At 53.2% G+C, this 18,085-nt stretch overlaps 7 protein-coding genes across 7 annotated transcripts; 4 read left to right on the top strand and 3 right to left on the bottom strand.

Moving 5' to 3' along the window:
- Positions 1-1,259: 1,259 nt before the first annotated feature.
- N7498_007406 (uncharacterized protein) lies at positions 1,260-1,913 on the bottom strand (the record flags this gene model as incomplete). The annotated part of the gene is made up of 1 exon (XM_058454468.1): positions 1,260-1,913. The coding sequence occupies one exon, from the start codon at positions 1,911-1,913 to the stop codon at positions 1,260-1,262; it is 654 nt and encodes a 217-aa protein (XP_058306717.1).
- Positions 1,914-3,420: 1,507 nt separating this feature from the next.
- On the bottom strand, positions 3,421-5,602 carry N7498_007405 (uncharacterized protein; the record flags this gene model as incomplete). Its single annotated transcript, XM_058454467.1, has 2 exons — positions 3,421-5,460; positions 5,591-5,602. The coding sequence occupies 2 exons, from the start codon at positions 5,600-5,602 to the stop codon at positions 3,421-3,423; spliced, it is 2,052 nt and encodes a 683-aa protein (XP_058306716.1).
- A 437-nt stretch (positions 5,603-6,039) lies between these two features.
- Positions 6,040-6,779, bottom strand: N7498_007404 (LYR motif-containing protein; the record flags this gene model as incomplete). The annotated part of the gene is made up of 5 exons (XM_058454466.1): positions 6,040-6,049; positions 6,117-6,166; positions 6,226-6,288; positions 6,471-6,635; positions 6,729-6,779. 5 exons carry the CDS (start codon positions 6,777-6,779, stop codon positions 6,040-6,042), a joined length of 339 nt encoding a protein of 112 aa, XP_058306715.1.
- Positions 6,780-7,225: 446 nt separating this feature from the next.
- Positions 7,226-8,133, top strand: N7498_007403 (uncharacterized protein; the record flags this gene model as incomplete). The annotated part of the gene is made up of 3 exons (XM_058454465.1): positions 7,226-7,408; positions 7,471-7,568; positions 7,629-8,133. 3 exons carry the CDS (start codon positions 7,226-7,228, stop codon positions 8,131-8,133), a joined length of 786 nt encoding a protein of 261 aa, XP_058306714.1.
- A 1,704-nt stretch (positions 8,134-9,837) lies between these two features.
- Positions 9,838-12,318, top strand: N7498_007402 (uncharacterized protein; the record flags this gene model as incomplete). Its single annotated transcript, XM_058454464.1, has 2 exons — positions 9,838-11,155; positions 11,210-12,318. The coding sequence occupies 2 exons, from the start codon at positions 9,838-9,840 to the stop codon at positions 12,316-12,318; spliced, it is 2,427 nt and encodes an 808-aa protein (XP_058306713.1).
- Positions 12,319-13,294: 976 nt separating this feature from the next.
- On the top strand, positions 13,295-15,572 carry sC (sulfate adenylyltransferase; the record flags this gene model as incomplete). The annotated part of the gene is made up of 5 exons (XM_058454463.1): positions 13,295-13,463; positions 13,605-13,632; positions 13,696-13,878; positions 14,176-14,321; positions 14,377-15,572. The coding sequence occupies 5 exons, from the start codon at positions 13,295-13,297 to the stop codon at positions 15,570-15,572; spliced, it is 1,722 nt and encodes a 573-aa protein (XP_058306712.1).
- Positions 15,573-16,269: 697 nt separating this feature from the next.
- On the top strand, positions 16,270-18,027 carry N7498_007400 (uncharacterized protein; the record flags this gene model as incomplete). The annotated part of the gene is made up of 1 exon (XM_058454462.1): positions 16,270-18,027. One exon carries the CDS (start codon positions 16,270-16,272, stop codon positions 18,025-18,027), a length of 1,758 nt encoding a protein of 585 aa, XP_058306711.1.
- Between the last annotated feature and the right edge of the window lie 58 nt (positions 18,028-18,085).

The raw sequence follows: 18,085 nt of genomic DNA, 5'->3' as shown, positions 1-18,085 counted from the left end.
TTAACTCCCACCGCATTCAAAACAATAAAAGATCCCATAACAGCCATACCATTATCCAAAGCCTCGAGCTGGGCTCTCATGGCAATAAATATAAATTCATAGCTGTTTCCCATCTCAAATGCATTACAAGCTAGGAATAATTTGAAACTGGCCTTGTTCTCGTAAATCCAGAATGATTCTATACCAAAAGCTAAGTCTTCATCTGTGCCTCGGTCATCTGTGCCTTGGCGATACTCGAACTTACATTCACCGTTGAATGGCGTTCCACCTCGCCTTTATCCCTCAGCTAAAATGAAAGGCTGACAAGGGCACAGAGGCCAGCCGGATCAAGGCAGAGGAGGGGTATGCACTCGCCACCTCAATTGAACAGACTAGATGGCGTGTGCCGCAGCTATTAGCGCCAGTAAGATGAGGGGGATGCAGGGTGATATTTTGGCGGCCCGGGTCATCACTCTGTCCCATCGGGAAATGCCCCCCAGCCGCCGTGTCCTCGGGTCCTATTATTTTTCGCGGACTTTTTTGCGTCCTTGGAATGTCTGTGGGGAAGCGAAACACCGGTATCTGCACTAATGATGTGTTAACTTCCAACCGTGCCGTGCAATATTGGTATATTGGGGCCAACAGCTGCCAGGGGTGGATGCGTGTGATCTAGTTTGTCACTTGCCAACTGATAGAACGGGCCATAGCGCATGGAGGCTCCCTTGAGCTTGGATGATCTTACTTATTAAATGTAGGATCCTTCGCTCGGCCCTTTACCTCTTTCTACCTTTCTCGTGGCAAAGTTTCATCTATCTTCTGCCAAAGAGCCTCCATAACCCTTGACGCCTGAGATTTTGGTATATGACCTATATAAGACTAGTGGTATGAGTTGGCACTAATTAGTTCAGAAGCCGTCCCTCTATGTCTACTTGATACCCGCCAATTTAGGGTTCTGGCTTGATATCCAAAGTAAATACCACATCGGCATGATCCATACATTTTATACTGATGATATGCTTAGGTTTCAAGACGACCAACGACGATGAGGAAAGACGAAGACTTGCGGAGATAGAAAGACAAGGAGCCGAGACAGCTGCTAGAGAGGCGGCCACCAAAGCAGCTGCTGAGAAATAGGCCTGGGAGGACCAGGCAGCAGTTACGAGAGGGCTCTCGGACCAGGCAACGATGCAACAGTTATCATCCTCGGGAAATGATGCCAAGAGGCGACGCAGAAAGAACTAAAGTTAACAAGACTGTATGAAAGTTCCACAAGTACCTTTTTATGGAGCCAATGAGAGCTGTTGCTTTTCTTCAGAGCCATTTTGAAAACGCAGACGTAGGTCTTCTTCGTAAACTTCCTTGTCTCTCAACTTCCCCGCCACGACATCCTTTGTATCCACAGCCCAGTATTCGGATACGATTTTTGAAATGTCTAACGGATCAGCACTCTGAGACGCTGCGAATTTCGGCTGGATATGGTCACGGAAAATGTTGAACAGGCCTTTAGGACTATCCAAGGCTTGGAAGTACCAGAATTTCCCGATTTTCCAGCCTTTTCTCATGATATTTGTCCGATACGTGCAGACATTGAAGAGAGGCGGATACTGCTTCTCTTCCTCTTCAAATATTTCCATGAATTTGTCATGTGCTTCGCTGAATGTGACAAGATGTTCACCAAGAATGTCGTCTGCAGCACGACCGGTCAACCAATACGGAGGGCGTAGGGTCTCTGCTGGAAGTGAGCAGGCCCACTCAAGGTCGACTAGATATTTGATATTCCACTGGCTGTCGACGAAGATGTTGCTTGGATGCAGGTCTGTAAGCTTGTAGAAGAAGGGTCCTTGGTGGAACTCTCGGTTGGTAAAATGAGGAAGAAGTGCCCGCATAATGCTCAGGTTCGCTACCTGGGCACGTCCGTCCTCCTCATCATGCATAGAGTTGGGCTGGTGCCGAATACGGCTGTCGTGACAGGACAAAGTATCGAGGTAATATGAATCAGCTGACGAGTAAGTCAAATTTCGACCGATGCTGAACGTGATACCCGCATTTTCCAACTGATGAAGGCGAAGAGTGAGCGGCCGATTCGAAAGTTGCTATACTCCGTTCGAGGTTATCGTCCAAGATCCTATCCGGGGTAATGGGATTTGGCTCAAGGAGAGCATGATACGAGATAGGTTCCGGTAGAAGTTAGCCGTTTTGCCGGGTTGGTGGGGAAACTCATTCCATGTCTCTGATAGCATCTGCACTTCCGGCTCGTCGATATAGTCCATGATTAGATAGCCGTGTTCCAACACTTGTTGACGACGATGGCTTATATATGGGCAGGGCAGCGGAAATCCCAATAGCCATGAAACGTGCCGCTTGAGGTACCAAACCACCCTGGTCGTCAAAGGCATGTGTTCGGGTCTGGTGAACTGTGAGAAAGTATCGTTAGTCTCCTAAGAAAAGCCCCCTAATGTGGTTTGACGGCATACGGTCTGGCCCCCAGCAAATCCAAATCCCCAAAGGCGAGGGAGGGGAACATCAGCGCAGTGTTGTTGCATCCAAAGAAAGGTAGCGGCCTCACAACGAAGTTTCTCATCGGCATTTCCAGGATAAGTCGATTCTTCCACTTTGTACGGCAAGGGGAATCGGATAAGGACCCGCTTGACCGGACAATTCTTCCAATTTTTGACATAAACTGGGATGCAAACGTTGAAGCTGCCGTGTATCCACTCCCTCACTTCTCCCAAGTGACACTGGATGGACTGACCTAGCCCCAAATGGTCTGAAACGATTTCTGCGATCTCGTCGCGATGACTGTAGAGAAATACAAAAAATTCCATCCGGGATTTCGGATAAGAGACTTCGAGAAGCATATCATCTTCCTCCTCAAGGGCGTCATCTAATGTTATAGAGCCCCGAAGGAGTGGAAGGGTTAATGCTTGATCAGTCATCAGGGCGCCGGAGACAGGTATCCATAGGTAAAAGCGATTACATCCGCGGGATGTCGCCAAATTCTGAAGTGGTTTTGTTAAGGAGAGATCCCGGAAAGTCGCTGAATGGTTGTGTTGTGGTTCCCGGTCGTCAAGGCCCGAGCCGGTGAGCGAGACGCTTAACAAAACTTACCGTGTCATCATCAAACGGAGGTATACTAGATTTAATATCTCAAATAAAAAAATCAAGTAGAATTGAAGAATGAAGAAAGGTGGTGAAAGGCTGTAAGGAACCTCGCTCCTTCTACTAACTAGGTAGACACCCAAGAATATAGTATCTAATGTTTCAACTCAAATCCATTTCGCTTCAAGAGAGTTTACATGAAAGATAACCGTTGACTCCAGCCTATACTCCGGCCAACCAGTGATCACGCATACATACATCGTGTAAGAAAAGAAAGGATGGCTAGGGATATGTGCCATCCATTGTACAAATAGCTGCAAGATACATTTTCGCTGAGGATGCTTATGTAGATTCCGCAGGAGGCGCCTCGGGTTCATCCTTCTTCTCCTCTGATGCGGGCTCTGTCTGTGCGGGCTCAGGGGCAGGTGCTTCTTCCTGCTCGACCTCGGTAGAGGGTTCTGGAACCTCTGGTTCTGCCTCGGCCTCGACAGGGGCTGTCTCTTCGGTGCCGAGGGCGGGTTCGAGGGCTTCAGTCGCGGGCTGAGGCTCGGCCGCTGCTGGCGGTATAGGGGATGCTGATTTGACAGGAGACTGAGCTGTCGGGGGCTCGGCTTGTGGCGCCTCCAGTGGTGCAGGTGCATCGCCCATTTCCACTTCCTCCTTAGCTTCAGAGGCGCCGACATCCGTCTCCGAAGGATCTGATTCCTTGCCCTCAGTACCCTCTGTAGCAAGGGCGTTTTCGGATTGCACCTCCGCTGGCGGCTGGGCCGGCTCTTCAACAGGCTTGGTTTCTGTTGCCTGTTCCGATACATCTCTCGGCTGCTCAGGCTCCGCCTCCTCTGCGGGCTCTGATGGTTCATCGACAGGCTTCTCGAGGTCGGTAGACGGAGAAGCCAAGGAATTCTCATCAATTCCCTCGAATTGAGCTTCGTCCTTGACTTCGCTGGCTGAGAGCTGAGACGCCTCTTGGGCAGGAGTCTCATCTGCGGAAGGCTCCGCGGCGCTGTCTGCAGCAGGAATCGAGGCTGGCTCGGGAACTTCGAATTCTTCTATAGGTGCTACCTCGCCTGCAGTCTCCATAGTCGTTGGAACTGGCTGCTCGGTAGTAGGCTCCTCGCTGTTCTCCGTAAGCAAGCCAGGTGTCGCAGAAACAGAAGCAGAGATATCCGCATCGTTCTGAGGAGTTTCCGAAGGGCCTGCTGATGGCTGCGACAGAAGTTCCTGACCGGCTTCCGCTGATTCCGAAGCAGGAGGTTGTGGTTCAGGGGCGGCGTCTGTCATATCGACGTCTTTTGATTCGGCCGGGGTATCAGCCGAAGGTTGGGGTGTAGATTCGGCAACAGATTGGCCTCCAGGAGTTTCTGGGGTTTTCGCATCTACCATGGACTCGTCTCCCTCGTCGCTTTCATCACCCTCCTCATCGTCATCATCTTGACCAGACTGATCAACTGACATTCGAGAGCCATCCTGTCCCTCCTGGGAACCAGGAGCGCCGCCCTCAGTGCCAGAGGCAACGCCGTGCACTGTAGCCGCATCGGCGCCCTCTCCTGGAGCGAACATAACCTTCTTCTTCCGGCCCTTGCCAATACCCTTACTCTTGCGTTTGGGAGGAGGCGGTCGTCGCTTAGGCGGTTCCAGCACAGCAGCCGAACCAGCCTCTGCAACCACGACACCTTCCGAGTTGACGATTCCAACGCCCTCCACGATGGTCCCGGGAGCAGGCGTCTCAGGCTTCACGGGAACCGAGCTTTGCTGGGCAATAGTTTGAACATCTCCAGTGACCTCTCCTTCAATGCGATGCCCCTCAGGCACCCAGGCTTCGTAAATAGAAATGTTACCAGTCTGCGGGTCAACCTTCTTGAACTTAGTTCGCCTCATGGGGAGAGATCCCGAGCTTCCATCGACTGCGGAACCACCGTACAACGAGGATAGCCCAGGACGTCGCTTAGCAAGGAATTCCGCCTCCGGCGGCTCCATATGCTTGGGAAGAGTCAACCACTTGCGACTGGTGAAGCTGCGATCGGCCATTTGGACGCCCGCAACCTGATCATCGGTTTTGCTGGTGTCATTGTCTTCCTTGTCGGCGGCTGTGGTATTCTGGCGAATGTAGATGCATCCTGCACGCGCAGCGCGCAGCAATGCTTTGCTAACCGCAGGCAAAAGGTCGCTGTCGCGCGGCATGGGTAGCTCCGGGAGAACTGGGCCTCCAGGGCCCTGGACTCCGAAATCTGAGTCGTCGATGGCCTTGGGTGCCTGGGAGTAGGTGTGTGGCTGTTTCGACCAGCGACGGACGGGCAATCCCTCGAAGACATCGTGGTCGATTTGGCCAGTTCGGGTGCGGTTAGGGCCGTCGAGGTGTCGCCCCGAGCGCGAGGACCTGAACTATATAGAAGGTCAGTCAGGGGAATCTTCAATTAATGGTTCTTGGTCCCCCATTGTCTGCGGACCGGGGGGTAGCTGGTCTAGTCCGGGACAGGGCGTGTGATCGTCGCGGGCGCAAGGTGAGACGTACAGTCGATGGCATGGTGAGCGGCCCTGCGGTCCGTTTCCCCCAGAGGAACCAAAGATTATGCGCTCGAAGTAACCAGAGGAACAAGTGCGAAAGCCGGGTGGAGTGGGGAGCTGAAGTGGATGGGCGGAGCGTAGCGTTGCTTCCGTCGCGTTGCGAATGGCGCAGGATCGTAGGGATGAATCACGTGATCTACGGGCAAACGCATACAAGACTCTCACAATCAACAATGCAACCATTAGATAACATTAATACTTGCGATTCATGACAGAGTGGAGAGGAGGTTTCTATTCTGATACTCAGGGAGAAATGGAATTGTCCATGGCTGCGCTCGCACTATAATACAAAGAAAAGAATCCAGGCCAATCGTGACGGTCACCACTGGCTTGTCGAGTACTCGTTCAACGCGATGAAGTAATTGCAGTCCTTTCCATTTGAGACATTTAGGTCATTTAGTCCCAACTGCGACAAGTTAGCAACTGGCAGATACCTGGATTTGCGATCTTATGAGATCATAGCCGATACGTACCCAGTGTCCTTCTGGCGAACGATTCCACCGTGATCACCCGTCTCCTTTCCCTGTAGGAAAAGTGTTAGTTGAGCAGTTCAATAACTTCGCATGAGCTAGGGATGCCTACTGTCTTCTGGCCCTCCACCACCAACTTGTCCAGTTGATAGAACTGACTGATGACCGTTTGTCTCTGAGTAGATTGTCAGCTTAATGAACTTATGCACCCGGAAGGTTCTTATGAGCATCCGAGACGTGATTCAAGATGGTTCCCTTGTGTGTCCAGGGGTAGCACAGGTCATGGTGACCGGTGCGATTTCCCCCCAATTCAAGGAAGACCGTCTCAACCCAGCCTCGAATAACGCGGCGACTGACCTTCAACAAACGTAGATCTTGCAGTCCACCCTGGATCAGCTCCTGTATCCGACGCTCCTCCGACTCATTCTGGTGTTCGCGGAAGGAGTCCCTCGTCTTGCGACGAGCATATTCACGGAAGTTGTAGTTGGAGAACTGGGACGATTGACGCAGCAGGGAGCGGAACTGAACAAAACCAATGTCAACAGACTGCGACAATAACAAGGGACGATCCAGGAGTCGATGAATCCAGATATCCGGTTGCCCGAGACTACTTACCAAAGACCGAGCCTGGAAGGCGGTATCACGGTGCAAAGACGCAACAGACATGATGAAGTGGCGAGGAAGTTGTAGAGAGATGAAAGATCAAACGAATGCGCTCTCTGATAAATACAGAGACCGTTGTAGTTCGCAAGGCGTCGCGCGCAAACGCGGAGATATACGGCCTTAGACGGAGGTGGCGGTTCAGACTTCCGCTCACTCACAAGGCGATCTGGGGGGAGGACGGACGCCGAATCGCACAGAAGACGTCAGGGTCGATGACGGTTGCAGATACAGGGCGATTATCGACAGGAGATGACTCGAAGTGGTGAACGGCGAGGAAGTTGAGATTCCAAGTGAAGCCCAGGGCGGGAAATTCTTTTGCGTTCGGAGGCGCCAATGACGGAGTTACCGGGGCCGAGCTCCTGCGCTCCACGGTTCCCCGTCTTGCATAACACCCACCACATGGTTTTTCTTTCACTGTCGCATCAGCTGGATTCATAAATCTCTACCTGATGCCTCAGATTCCTACGCCGCCTGTGTCGCGGCCAGGCTCGGAGAACCCCGAGGCCGAGCTGAAGCCCGCGGAAGCTTCGTCGGAGTTGCTTGCTTCTTTGGACACGCTGCTTGAGCAGTACCTACACCTGCTTGATCGGCAGCAGAAGCTACAGTCGGGCTTTTCAAAGCAGCTGTCTTCGGTATGACTTTTGATACGACGTCATTGGGTCATGATATTGCAAGATGCTGATTCTCGGAGTAGGGGTTTCTTGCTCTCGCCCATGCAAACTACACCTGCCCTCCAGGCCGCCGATATGGTCGTGACTATTATGACGAGCGGATGAAGACAAACAAGAAGATGTATGCAGCCTCAAGTGGCAATGGGGATCGTGGATTTTGCTAACGTAGCGCGATCAACAGCTCCATCCAGACTGAACAAGACGTGGACGAAGCCGAAGACACCCCAGACTCCCTGGAAGAAGCAGAGACACCTGCGTCGAACGATCTCCTGTACAATTTCCACATACAATCAATCTCCAACCGCGAGGCGGAGAAGACCGACGAAAAGGAAGACGCGGAAAAGTTACCCGTCGAAGATAAACAGACCGAAGCACCGTCGCAACAAGAGGAGATCCCTACGAAACAAACGAGTGATACAACTTCATCAGCCGCTGAAAATTCCAGCGCTGTCGTCGACACCGATAATGCAGTCGAAGAGCCCAAGAAACCTCACAAGAAGTTCCGTTCAGACGATCCCATCTATTGGTACGGCATCCTGGTACCGCCGTCACTCCGCAGCGCACAAAAGTCCTTTACAGAAGGCGTCCGAACCCAAGTACCCGCATTGGCCGGGACAATTGTCGAAATGCGCGCTCTGGAACACAAGATCACCCAACTACGAGCCAAGCTTGAGAGCTCCACCTAGTCCGATCCCGAATGACGCTAAGTGGGAGATCAACAGCGGCAGCGGGCAACTCATACATTTATAGACACATCATTTGACCCTTACCCCTCGGGGATAATCAATGCAATTTTGTTTCGGGACGTGTTTGAGATCTTGTAGGGTGATCCGCCGCGATCGAGGTTGACGGGGTGTGTAGACCATGTGGTCCGGCGGATTGAACGGTGGGCGAGTCGGATGAGCGGCACTAGTGCTCCAAGTGTCATGATAGTATTTATGACCGTTCCGGCCCCAAGTCCTTTTGCCGTAAATTGAAGCTGTGTGTCTGACACGTGCATTGTCGGGAATATTAGCCGTTGGCTCGGGTAGTATGTTTCACTAGTCTTGTGCCGGCTCGATCACATTCTCCGGGCCTAGAACATCACCACTCAACGCTGCTAAAATTCACCCGGCAAGAGGATGGGATTGGTCCCATATACGATTCCGAGAACATTCCTTCGAGTCCAAACGCACATGGAACAAATCATGAAGTCAACAAAACACCTAATCCGTTGCGCGAAGTACTAAGCGAAGCCCCTGAATCTGAGACGTAGCGTCGGAGACTAACCAGGAACGAACTCCACTCGCCCACCGACCGCGAGATCTATCAAAGTGATTCGTGCGCTCGGTTCCAGGATCTACGCCTGATTCGCCCGGGTCTCAGCCAGTCTGGGTCTGCCGGTCTGGTGTAGCGACTTGAAACCCCGCCGTCGGGCCCTTGATTGGTGTTCACTTTCGATACTCTAGATTCTCACTCGAATCATTCGCCCATCGCGTGGCCTCGGGGGACTTTTGAGATAGCAAGAGACGAGGGGAAACGGGAATAGTAATTAATATATCCCAGCTAGGAACCCCCTATGAAAGCTCCGGCTGTTAGCCTGGGCTCCACTTCGCTTGCACGATTCCTCGTGCACGGGACTGAAAAATGAGGTTTGAATCAACTCGAGTTTGAGTCTGTGTCAGGCCGGCCCTTCATTGTGACTGCTCCTCTCCCTTTTCCTCTTCTTTGTCGCGACTCTTTCTTTCTCGCTCGAAGGGCTTGAGGCTCTTCCCTCCTTTTTCTGCGTTGGTGCTTGGTGTAAGTATTTCGCTTTCTTACGTTCTGACCAATCTACCTATTCGGTAGCTTGTACCAGTCATGTTCGCAACTGCGGTCTGTTTGTTCGAGGACCATGCTAAGATGCACTTCCAGGCTCCTCTTTTTGAAACACTGGTTTGACACTGGCCTTTCTCCTCTCGTTGCTCTGACACAGTGATTGTACAATAAACTGTTGTATGTTTCCATGAACAATGGACCGCCGATCCGTTGCTTGATATTGACTTGGCAACAGAGGCATTGAATGCCCTTACATTCTTTTGATCTTTTTGGCTTGAATCTTCGGCTCGCAACGACATCACTCCGTACGGCCCAAATTCGATTCCGCATTGCAGAGTATCTCGCCTGCGATCTTTCGACATCGTTCTCTCGTTAGCCCCATACTACGTTCTTTTTTGACTCGATCCGGTGATCGAGTATTTGATAAACATCTCTTCGTTCGCCATTTCATACACCAAGAAAATATTTAGCCTGCTTGGATCTCACGGGATATCTATTGTTTCTTGATGCCGCCGACAGCTCTGGCTTTGCAAAGACGATATACCAACCGCCGTCCGGCTTGAAAAGTTATACGTTAAACCGGCCAAAGATCAATGAGTTCCGAATCACCAATTGCCCCGGGCGCAGAGCCCGGCCGGAAAGGGTCTGTCAAGAGAGCCAGAGAGTTGCTGGAGGCAGGTGTACGCCCAACACGAGCACCGCCTGTCCTCAAGCCTCCGCCGCTTAGGCCCCAGACCCAGTGGCCTCTCCCAGCTTCAGGCCTTCAGGCAGGCCAACTTAACCCTAATCAGCTTCCACAGCAACATCCGGGATACGGGCTCCCTCGCGGTCCTTCGCCGGCCAGGCCTCCACGCCCAAGCGAGGTCCCTGAACTGCTTTCGCCAGCCGTTTACTCTGCCAGAAGCGGACAGGCCTCGGAGGTTACTTTGAACAATCCCTATCGACCAGCTCACTCTTTTCCCCACACTAAACCACCGCAATCACTGCCACCTCCTCCGCCACGCCCGGGGGCAAATGATGACTTCTGTGTGAGCCCTACCAGCACGGTTGGTATGAATTCCCGGATATCATTCACCACGGCCGATCTGTTCAGACAATCGACCGCTTCATCTACAGTCTCTGTCCCCATCATGGCGCCGGTGCGCACGCTAGAGCCGCCTGTACCCGTGGATCCTCAAACTCGGACTGCAGGTCTTACGGCGCCAATTTCCCGAGTCTCCCAAGCCCGTAAATCTTCTGTCTCTCCCATCCCAGAGTCCGAAGAATTCGCGGCTCCTCGTCGGACTTTGGGGTCCCTAGCTTCAAGTCGAGCCATTCCCTCCAGCTGGGGATCTGGTGTAGCAGAGTCCGAGATCCTGGGTGCTTATCTAGACGACGACTCGGACGAGGATAAACATAACATGGAAATTGGCCAAGGTCAAGGTGAAACGCTTGTGAGAAACGCCAGTTTGGGAAAGAAGCACAAGCCAACTATGCGCACGATCGTGAAATCGAACCCGGACGTACCCTCAACAAAGCCCCGGGAAAAGAAGAACGAAAAGGCAGCTACTGGACTTACCGAGGGAGCTGCTGTCGGCCAAGCCCGGCGGTCCTCTGCTTGCACGACGTCGGCGGAATCCTGCGTGGACCCGGAGAAGCCTCGCTTTGCTGATGTTGTGTATAACCCCGCGCCGGAGAAGGGAGTCGTGGCCTTGCCAAAGGCTGCCCCCACGATGAGTGACAAGCGGCCTGGTGGGCGCAAGCCTCCACGTCTCAATATGGACGCCGTGCGCGATGCAGAGACCCGTGGGAGTCTCTCGAGCTTGAGTGACTTGATTCATCGTGCTACCAAACTCGCCGCTAACCTTGACCGCGGAATAACTGGCAGTCGTGCGGATCTCGCGGCAGACCCCGAATACAAGGGTTTCATGGGTATGTTTCTTAACCCGAAAATACGTGGAGGGTCAACGAGCTGACGTTATATAGGACAACTCCGCGGCGCCTCAAGTTCACTTTCCGATATCTTAGCCTCATTCCCTAACCCCGGTCTGGCGGCACCAGACAATCGTGTCTCGTGGCCCATCTTTTTCAGGAGATCCACCCTGCGCAACGTCGAGCCTCTTGGCTCCCACGACGAAGTCCCCAATGAGAAGGTTCCTGTCAAACGTCGATGCTGCGGAATGCCGCGAAAGTGGTTCATCATCCTCTGCATCATCCTCTTCATCATCGTCGTGCTCGCAATTATTCTGCCCGTCTTCCTGGTAGCTGTTCCCGCTCAAAACGCCAGCAACTCATGCGCCAAAACGACTCCCTGCCAGAACGGAGGCACGTCCGTGTCGGGTGGCTCCGAATGCTCGTGCGTGTGCTCTAACGGCTACACCGGTTCTCAGTGTACCGTCAAGGGCGATTCAAGCTGTGTCACGTCCGGGATTGCCTATGGAACAACCACGAAGAACGCGACAATGGGCAGCTATATTCCGAGCTTGCTTGATAACGCGCAGAGCAAGTTCGGAATCGACCTGGACCCAGTCACGATCATGGCCCTCTTCAGCTTGAGAAACGTTTCCTGCACGACTGAGAACTTAATTGTGGCATTCGACGACGTCGCTCGCAGTAGCAGCGGCACCCGCCGCTCTGTCGTGTTGCCCTTGGATCTGCCTTTAGCCGACGAGGGCGTTTCTTCTCTCTCTATTGTACCCACCGTTACAGCACCCCCGATTGTTGCCCGGGCTATGGCCACTCAGAATGGCATCTTCTACGACAACTCGGGAGAAGATAACTCCGAAACGTCAAACAAAACCGGCTCGAGCACGACAACTGCAACACAGACCAGCCCGTCCGCAACCACGACCGCCGCGGCGAAACCTTCGACGGGCGTGCCGGACAAGGTAATCGAGTTTTCGCAGACAGCGGTGCTGTACATCCTCCAGAACACGGGCTCACTGGAGTCGGCGCTATTCTCCGAGTCGCAGATCAGCACATACTTGACGAATTCCTACAACAACGTGACCAACCCGCAGCTGCAACTGCTGGGCGAGTTCGGACTGGACTTTAAGACGATGACCATCAGCGTGGAGAACAGCACGCAGACTTGAGTTGAGGGTAATATATAGTGTATATACACGGGTAGGATGGGATCGAATCCATAGGACATAGTCTGTTGTTTTTTTTTGTTCGTTATAGCACTAGGAGTTCCCAGAATAATCAAATCGGAGATATCTACTCAATCCATATTAGTCCATGCCAAGCCCGAGTTTCCCGATCGGGACACTTCAATCACGACATTTGCGGCGGAGGTTGCGTGCTGGTCACGTGTTGGATACGGTAAAGCCACCCACGTAATCACGTTCATGTAGTAAAGAACAGGACGAAGATATAAAAAACACGATAGTCTCAGGGAGCGGCTGGAGTCAAGTTCCATGCGTTGTAGGGAGTAAATACCGCCCCCTGAAAATCATTGATCATGGCCCTGAAGATCCCCGCCATAAACGAGTACGGAGGCCACGAGTCCGCCGAGCTGGGTTCTCCTGGAGATCATGGCTCGGGTACATGGTAATACGTACCGGTACCTTACCGTAGGTGGTACCTATGTAGGATGGAGGAAATAAGAAACAGTACACCGTAGTGATGGCTCAAACGAGCCTGTAAATGCCACCTGCAACCATGGATCCAGGAACCCTGTAAAAAAGAGCAATCCGAAACGTGTCGCGGGAATTAAGGCGATGAATTGATAGTCAGAGGAGTTCCCCTGGGTTCCCGAGCGGGCCACGCCTCATGTTGAACTCTGTCTGGATGAATCGACCAAGCCAAGAGTACGGTGTCTCCACCACTGACGAGTTCCGGCGGGGCACGGTGATTGTCCTGCTTCTTACCTGGCATGGGCATGGAGACGTTTGCCTCATGCGCGTCGTACGCCCCTTGGCCTAGACGGAAGCTTGGTAGATGGTAGAAGAAACTTGATAAGCGCTTCCTTTCCTTTCTTCCTTCCCCACTCCTTCTTTTTTCCTCCCCATCTCTTCCTTTTTGTACATTAATCAATTCCCTGGGGAATTCACCAAAAGTTCATACACAATGGCCAACGCTCCCCACGGTGGTGTCCTCAAGGACCTGCTCGCCCGCGATGCTCCCCGCCAGGCCGAGCTCGCCGCCGAGGCCGAGACCCTCCCCGCCGTCGTGCTCTCTGAGCGCCAGCTGTGCGATCTCGAGCTGATCATGAACGGTGGTTTCTCTCCTCTCGAGGGTAAGTCCAATGGAACCTTTTCTACCTTCTCCTCGTCCCTCAATTCCTTCGAAGTGGGAGGTCAATTTTTTTTTACGGGGCGGGCGGATAGACAGTCATTGGAGGGGTAATGGGGTAATTGCTAACGTCGATCTCGCTCAGGTTTCATGAACCAGGCCGATTATGACCGGTATGTCCGCGATGCAATTGGAATTGGAATTGCGATGTATAGATACTGATGTCGTGTGCATAGCGTCTGCGAGGACTGCCGCCTTGCCGATGGCAACGTCTTTTCCATGCCCATTACCCTTGACGCCACCCAGAAGACTATCAGCGACAACAAGCTCCAGGCTGGTTCGCGCATCACCTTGCGCGACTTCCGTGATGACCGCAACCTGGCCATCCTGACCATTGACGACATCTACCGCCCCGACAAGTGAGTGAGCTACAATTGATCTTCCTGAAATTACCCCCCTCCGGAACTCCGTCGCCGCATACTGTCGATCCCCGCACCGATTTGACCATTCTTGGCCATTGCTCCCTCCCCCCACTTGTATCCTTTGCAGTCTTTTGATTTTCTTACGCATGCACGCATTATTTACCGCTCCTGTAACCCATGAGACTTGCGGTGGCGTTCGCATCTCCTGATTCTGATTACTTCTTGAAATGAACGTCCAAGCGGCGGCTCGAGCTCTTTTGTGGGTCTTTGCTGACGTGGATTCTTTTTCTCTAGGGAGAAGGAAGGCAAGCTCGTGTTCGGTGGTGACCCCGAGCACCCGGCCATCAAGTTCCTGAACGAGTCCGTCCAGGAGTTCTACATCGGTGGCAAGGTCGAGGCTGTCAACAAGCTGAACCACTACGACTATGTCGCTCTGCGCTGTATGCGGCCCTCTCCCGCCCGTGATCTATACAATTGGAAGCTAATTGACCAAAGACACTCCCGCTGAACTGCGCATTCACTTCGACAAGCTGGGCTGGTCCCGCGTTGTCGCTTTCCAGACCCGTAACCCCATGCACCGTGCTCACCGTGAGCTGACCGTCCGCGCGGCTCGCTCCCGCCAGGCTAATGTCCTGATCCACCCCGTCGTCGGTCTCACCAAGCCTGGTGACATCGACCACTTCACCCGTGTCCGCGCTTATGAGGCCCTCCTCCCCCGTTACCCCAACGGCATGGCCGTTCTGGGTCTGCTGGGTCTGGCCATGCGTATGGGTGGTCCTCGTGAGGCCATCTGGCACGCCATTATCCGTAAGAACCATGGTGCCACCCACTTCATTGTCGGTCGTGATCACGCCGGTCCTGGCTCCAACTCCAAGGGCGAGGATTTCTACGGCCCCTACGATGCCCAGCACGCCGTCGAGAAGTACAAGGATGAGCTCGGCATCGAGGTTGTCGAGTTCCAGATGGTCACCTACTTGCCTGACACCGACGAGTACCGCCCCGTCGACCAGGTTCCCCAGGGCGTCAAGACCCTGAACATCTCCGGTACCGAGCTGCGCCGCCGTCTGCGCAGCGGCGCCCACATCCCTGAGTGGTTCTCCTACCCCGAGGTTGTCAAGATCCTGCGCGAGTCCAACCCCCCTCGCGCCACTCAGGGCTTCACTATCTTCCTGACCGGCTACATGAACTCCGGCAAGGACGCCATCGCCCGTGCTCTCCAGGTGACTCTGAACCAGCAGGGTGGGCGCTCCGTCTCCCTGCTTCTGGGTGACACTGTCCGCCACGAGCTCTCCTCGGAGCTGGGCTTCACCCGCGAGGACCGCCACACCAACGTCCAGCGCATTGCCTTCGTCGCCTCCGAGCTAACCCGCTCCGGCGCCGCCGTTATCGCTGCCCCCATTGCCCCCTACGAGGCCTCGCGCAAGTACGCCCGCGACGCCGTCTCCCAGAACGGCTCCTTCTTCCTCGTCCACGTCGCTACTCCCCTCGAGCACTGCGAGAAGACCGATAAGCGCGGTATCTACGCTGCTGCCCGCCGTGGCGAGATCAAGGGCTTCACTGGTGTCGATGACCCCTATGAGGCTCCCGAGAAGGCTGACCTTGTTGTTGATGCCTCCAAGTCAACTGTCCGCTCTATTGTCCACGAGATTATTCTCATCCTTGAGAGCCAGGGCTTCCTTGAGCGTCAGTAGATTTGTTGGACTGTTTAGGTCCGTTTTGCTTTTGAGGCTATCTTACCCATAGAGACGTTTACTTGCTTTTTTTGCAATTGGATTCCCGATTCCCCGAAATTAGATTTTTTAATTAAAAGTCTTGTTTCCTATATCAATTGCTTGCAGTTAAAACTATCTAGGTACCAGTAAATCTTTGGAAGTGATATCGCGTGACTTGTCTAAAGACTGACCAGGTGAAGGCCTGGACGCTGCTTAGGTGCGCATAGCTTAGCCATCTCTTTCGGATGAGCCAATCTCCAACCACTACGTGAATCTTGCCTACTTTTAAACATTTTGGAGTGTCAGAAAGGAAAACTTCCATGGCCAAACAGACAGAAGATTTACTGAAAACCAAATTGAACGCAGCTGGGTAGCCTAGGGATACTGTTGAGACCAGTTCATATGTCAGTTCTGGACATACAGCCTGAGCAAAGTACTTCTGAAAATAGCTTCGCTTCTCAGAGAGCAATATTTCAGAGCACCGAATATCATTAACTCAATCCTGAATTTAATTTGCTATTCCAAAGGTTATTTGGCTTGGAAAGCCTTCTATAGAACTGATGCAGATCTCAAACGTTACAGGTCAAATCACGTGACCGATTGTCGATGCAAACACCACAAACGCAGTCAAGTTAAGGGTTCGCCGACGAACCTCTCTCCATCAAGCAACGCAACCATGCTGCCTCATCGGAAGCCCCTCGGTCGAATACCGGTGCATATTCGACCGGTGTGTCCCCCACGGACCGCTGGTCCAAGCACTGTCCACCTGCGGCCGTTCACCAACCGTACGCGACTACTGCTCCTCTCTCAGCCATCGGGCCGCCCACAACTTCCATTCCTATCACCACTAGCACCGACACGCCCACTCCCTCCTCTGTCAAGACATCTGCGCCAGCACTTCAGACGACTCGTCTCAACCGAAAGCCAGTCCCACTTTAAGAAACGATTCTCCCGCATTTCCAAGCTCTCCGCAACCTTCTTCTGTATGATCGTTCTGTACCAAGTTATCCAGCTCGGTATCTACCAAGAAGACATCGAGCATCAATGGCCCACACCCACAGAATGGATGTTGAAATCTCGCTGGTGCCTGCGCACTGCGCAGGCCTTGCAGCACCCTGAATACATTGGCAAGCTGATGACCGACTGGCCCATGGTTCACGGCTTTTTGAAAGAGCTGGTAACTCGTCTAGAGAATACAGAGGGTGAGGGCAAGGGCATTCTCGAACAGGATGAAGGTGGGATTTTGGTCGAGGGTATTGGTCGTACTGGACTCGACATCTCGATGAAGAGCGAGCCTTGGCGCCGTGGTTACTTCCAAGCTCTCATGGGACTTGGCAAGGCTGCTGAGAACCTGGATGGCTGGTTGACCGATCGCAAACAGAGAATCTCTGCCCCAGCGGAGTATGTCGTTGGTCCATCAAATCCCCGGCCCAAGCCTGTCCCCGCGGGTGCGCAGGCACCCCAGGAAGAGGATTGTGAATTGGCATCACCGCCTCCTGAGACCTTTTATATGAAGATTTTGACGACAAAGGGCTTTGATACGCGGCAGAAGCTCGATGCTGCTCTTGCGTATGCCGATTGGCTCGATTCCAAGCAATTGGGCCTTACTGCCGGTGATATGTACACCTGGGCGCTGGACATCGCCGCTGGAGGATTGGAAGGCGATGTCAGCAAGGTCATTGATCTCAAGACAGGAATCTTAAAGAATGGCCCGGAGCTGCCGTCTGAAAATCTCATTCGTGTATCGACTGCCCTTGCTGTGCACCACGCCAAGCAGGGTAATCTGCCAACTGCGCTTTCTCTCTTCACATCTGTCCTGAAGGCCCGGCGCAATCTGCCTTTCACCCCTGATTCCCGTCTCCCTCCGCCCGTCCCCTCTTTCAAAGCATCCAACGACATCTTCTCTTCTTTCTTCAAATCCCTCAAAACCGTCCTCGTCCCCGTGGAATATCCTGAACCTCTCCCTTCAGGCGATGCGCCTCCTCTCCGCACAGCCAGTTCTGCCTGTGATGAGGCAGGCCTGATGACCTACATCGGTGAAATCATCTATGCCTCTTCATCCCGCGAGCACGGTCTCGCCTGGACGCGCGACGCAGTCGAGATGGCCGAGACAACAATGCTGGACCGCAAGAACTCCGAAGACCAAGAAACCCGAACACGCTGCGCGCAGTGTCTTAAGGTTAGTCTTGAGAACTGGAAGGTCATGGTGTCCACCCTCGTGAAACGTGCCAAGAAGGAGGAGCAAGAGAGCCTGGAAAATGCAAAGAAGGCCTGGTACGGTGGCGAGAGTGCTGTTAAAGCCAAGACTGCTGAGCTGCGGCGCTGGCAGGCTGAAGAGGCTGTTCTCGAGGACCGCATCCGTAGACTCTTCCCTCTGCTCGAGGGGGAATCCGGATTGGATAACCTCGCTCCGAATAGTTCTCTGTTCGTGTAAATCATTTGCATATAGCTAAGCTTTGGGGATATCATAGTGCGCGGAGTCGGTTTTTGAT

The sequence above is a fragment of the Penicillium cinerascens genome, assembly GCF_028974065.1.
Source record: "Penicillium cinerascens strain IBT 15544 chromosome Unknown contig_9_segment0_segment0, whole genome shotgun sequence".
Taxonomy (NCBI): Eukaryota; Fungi; Ascomycota; class Eurotiomycetes; order Eurotiales; family Aspergillaceae; genus Penicillium; species Penicillium cinerascens.
Note: the sequence above shows the minus strand (reverse complement) of the source record. Positions and strands in the feature narration are given on the sequence as shown.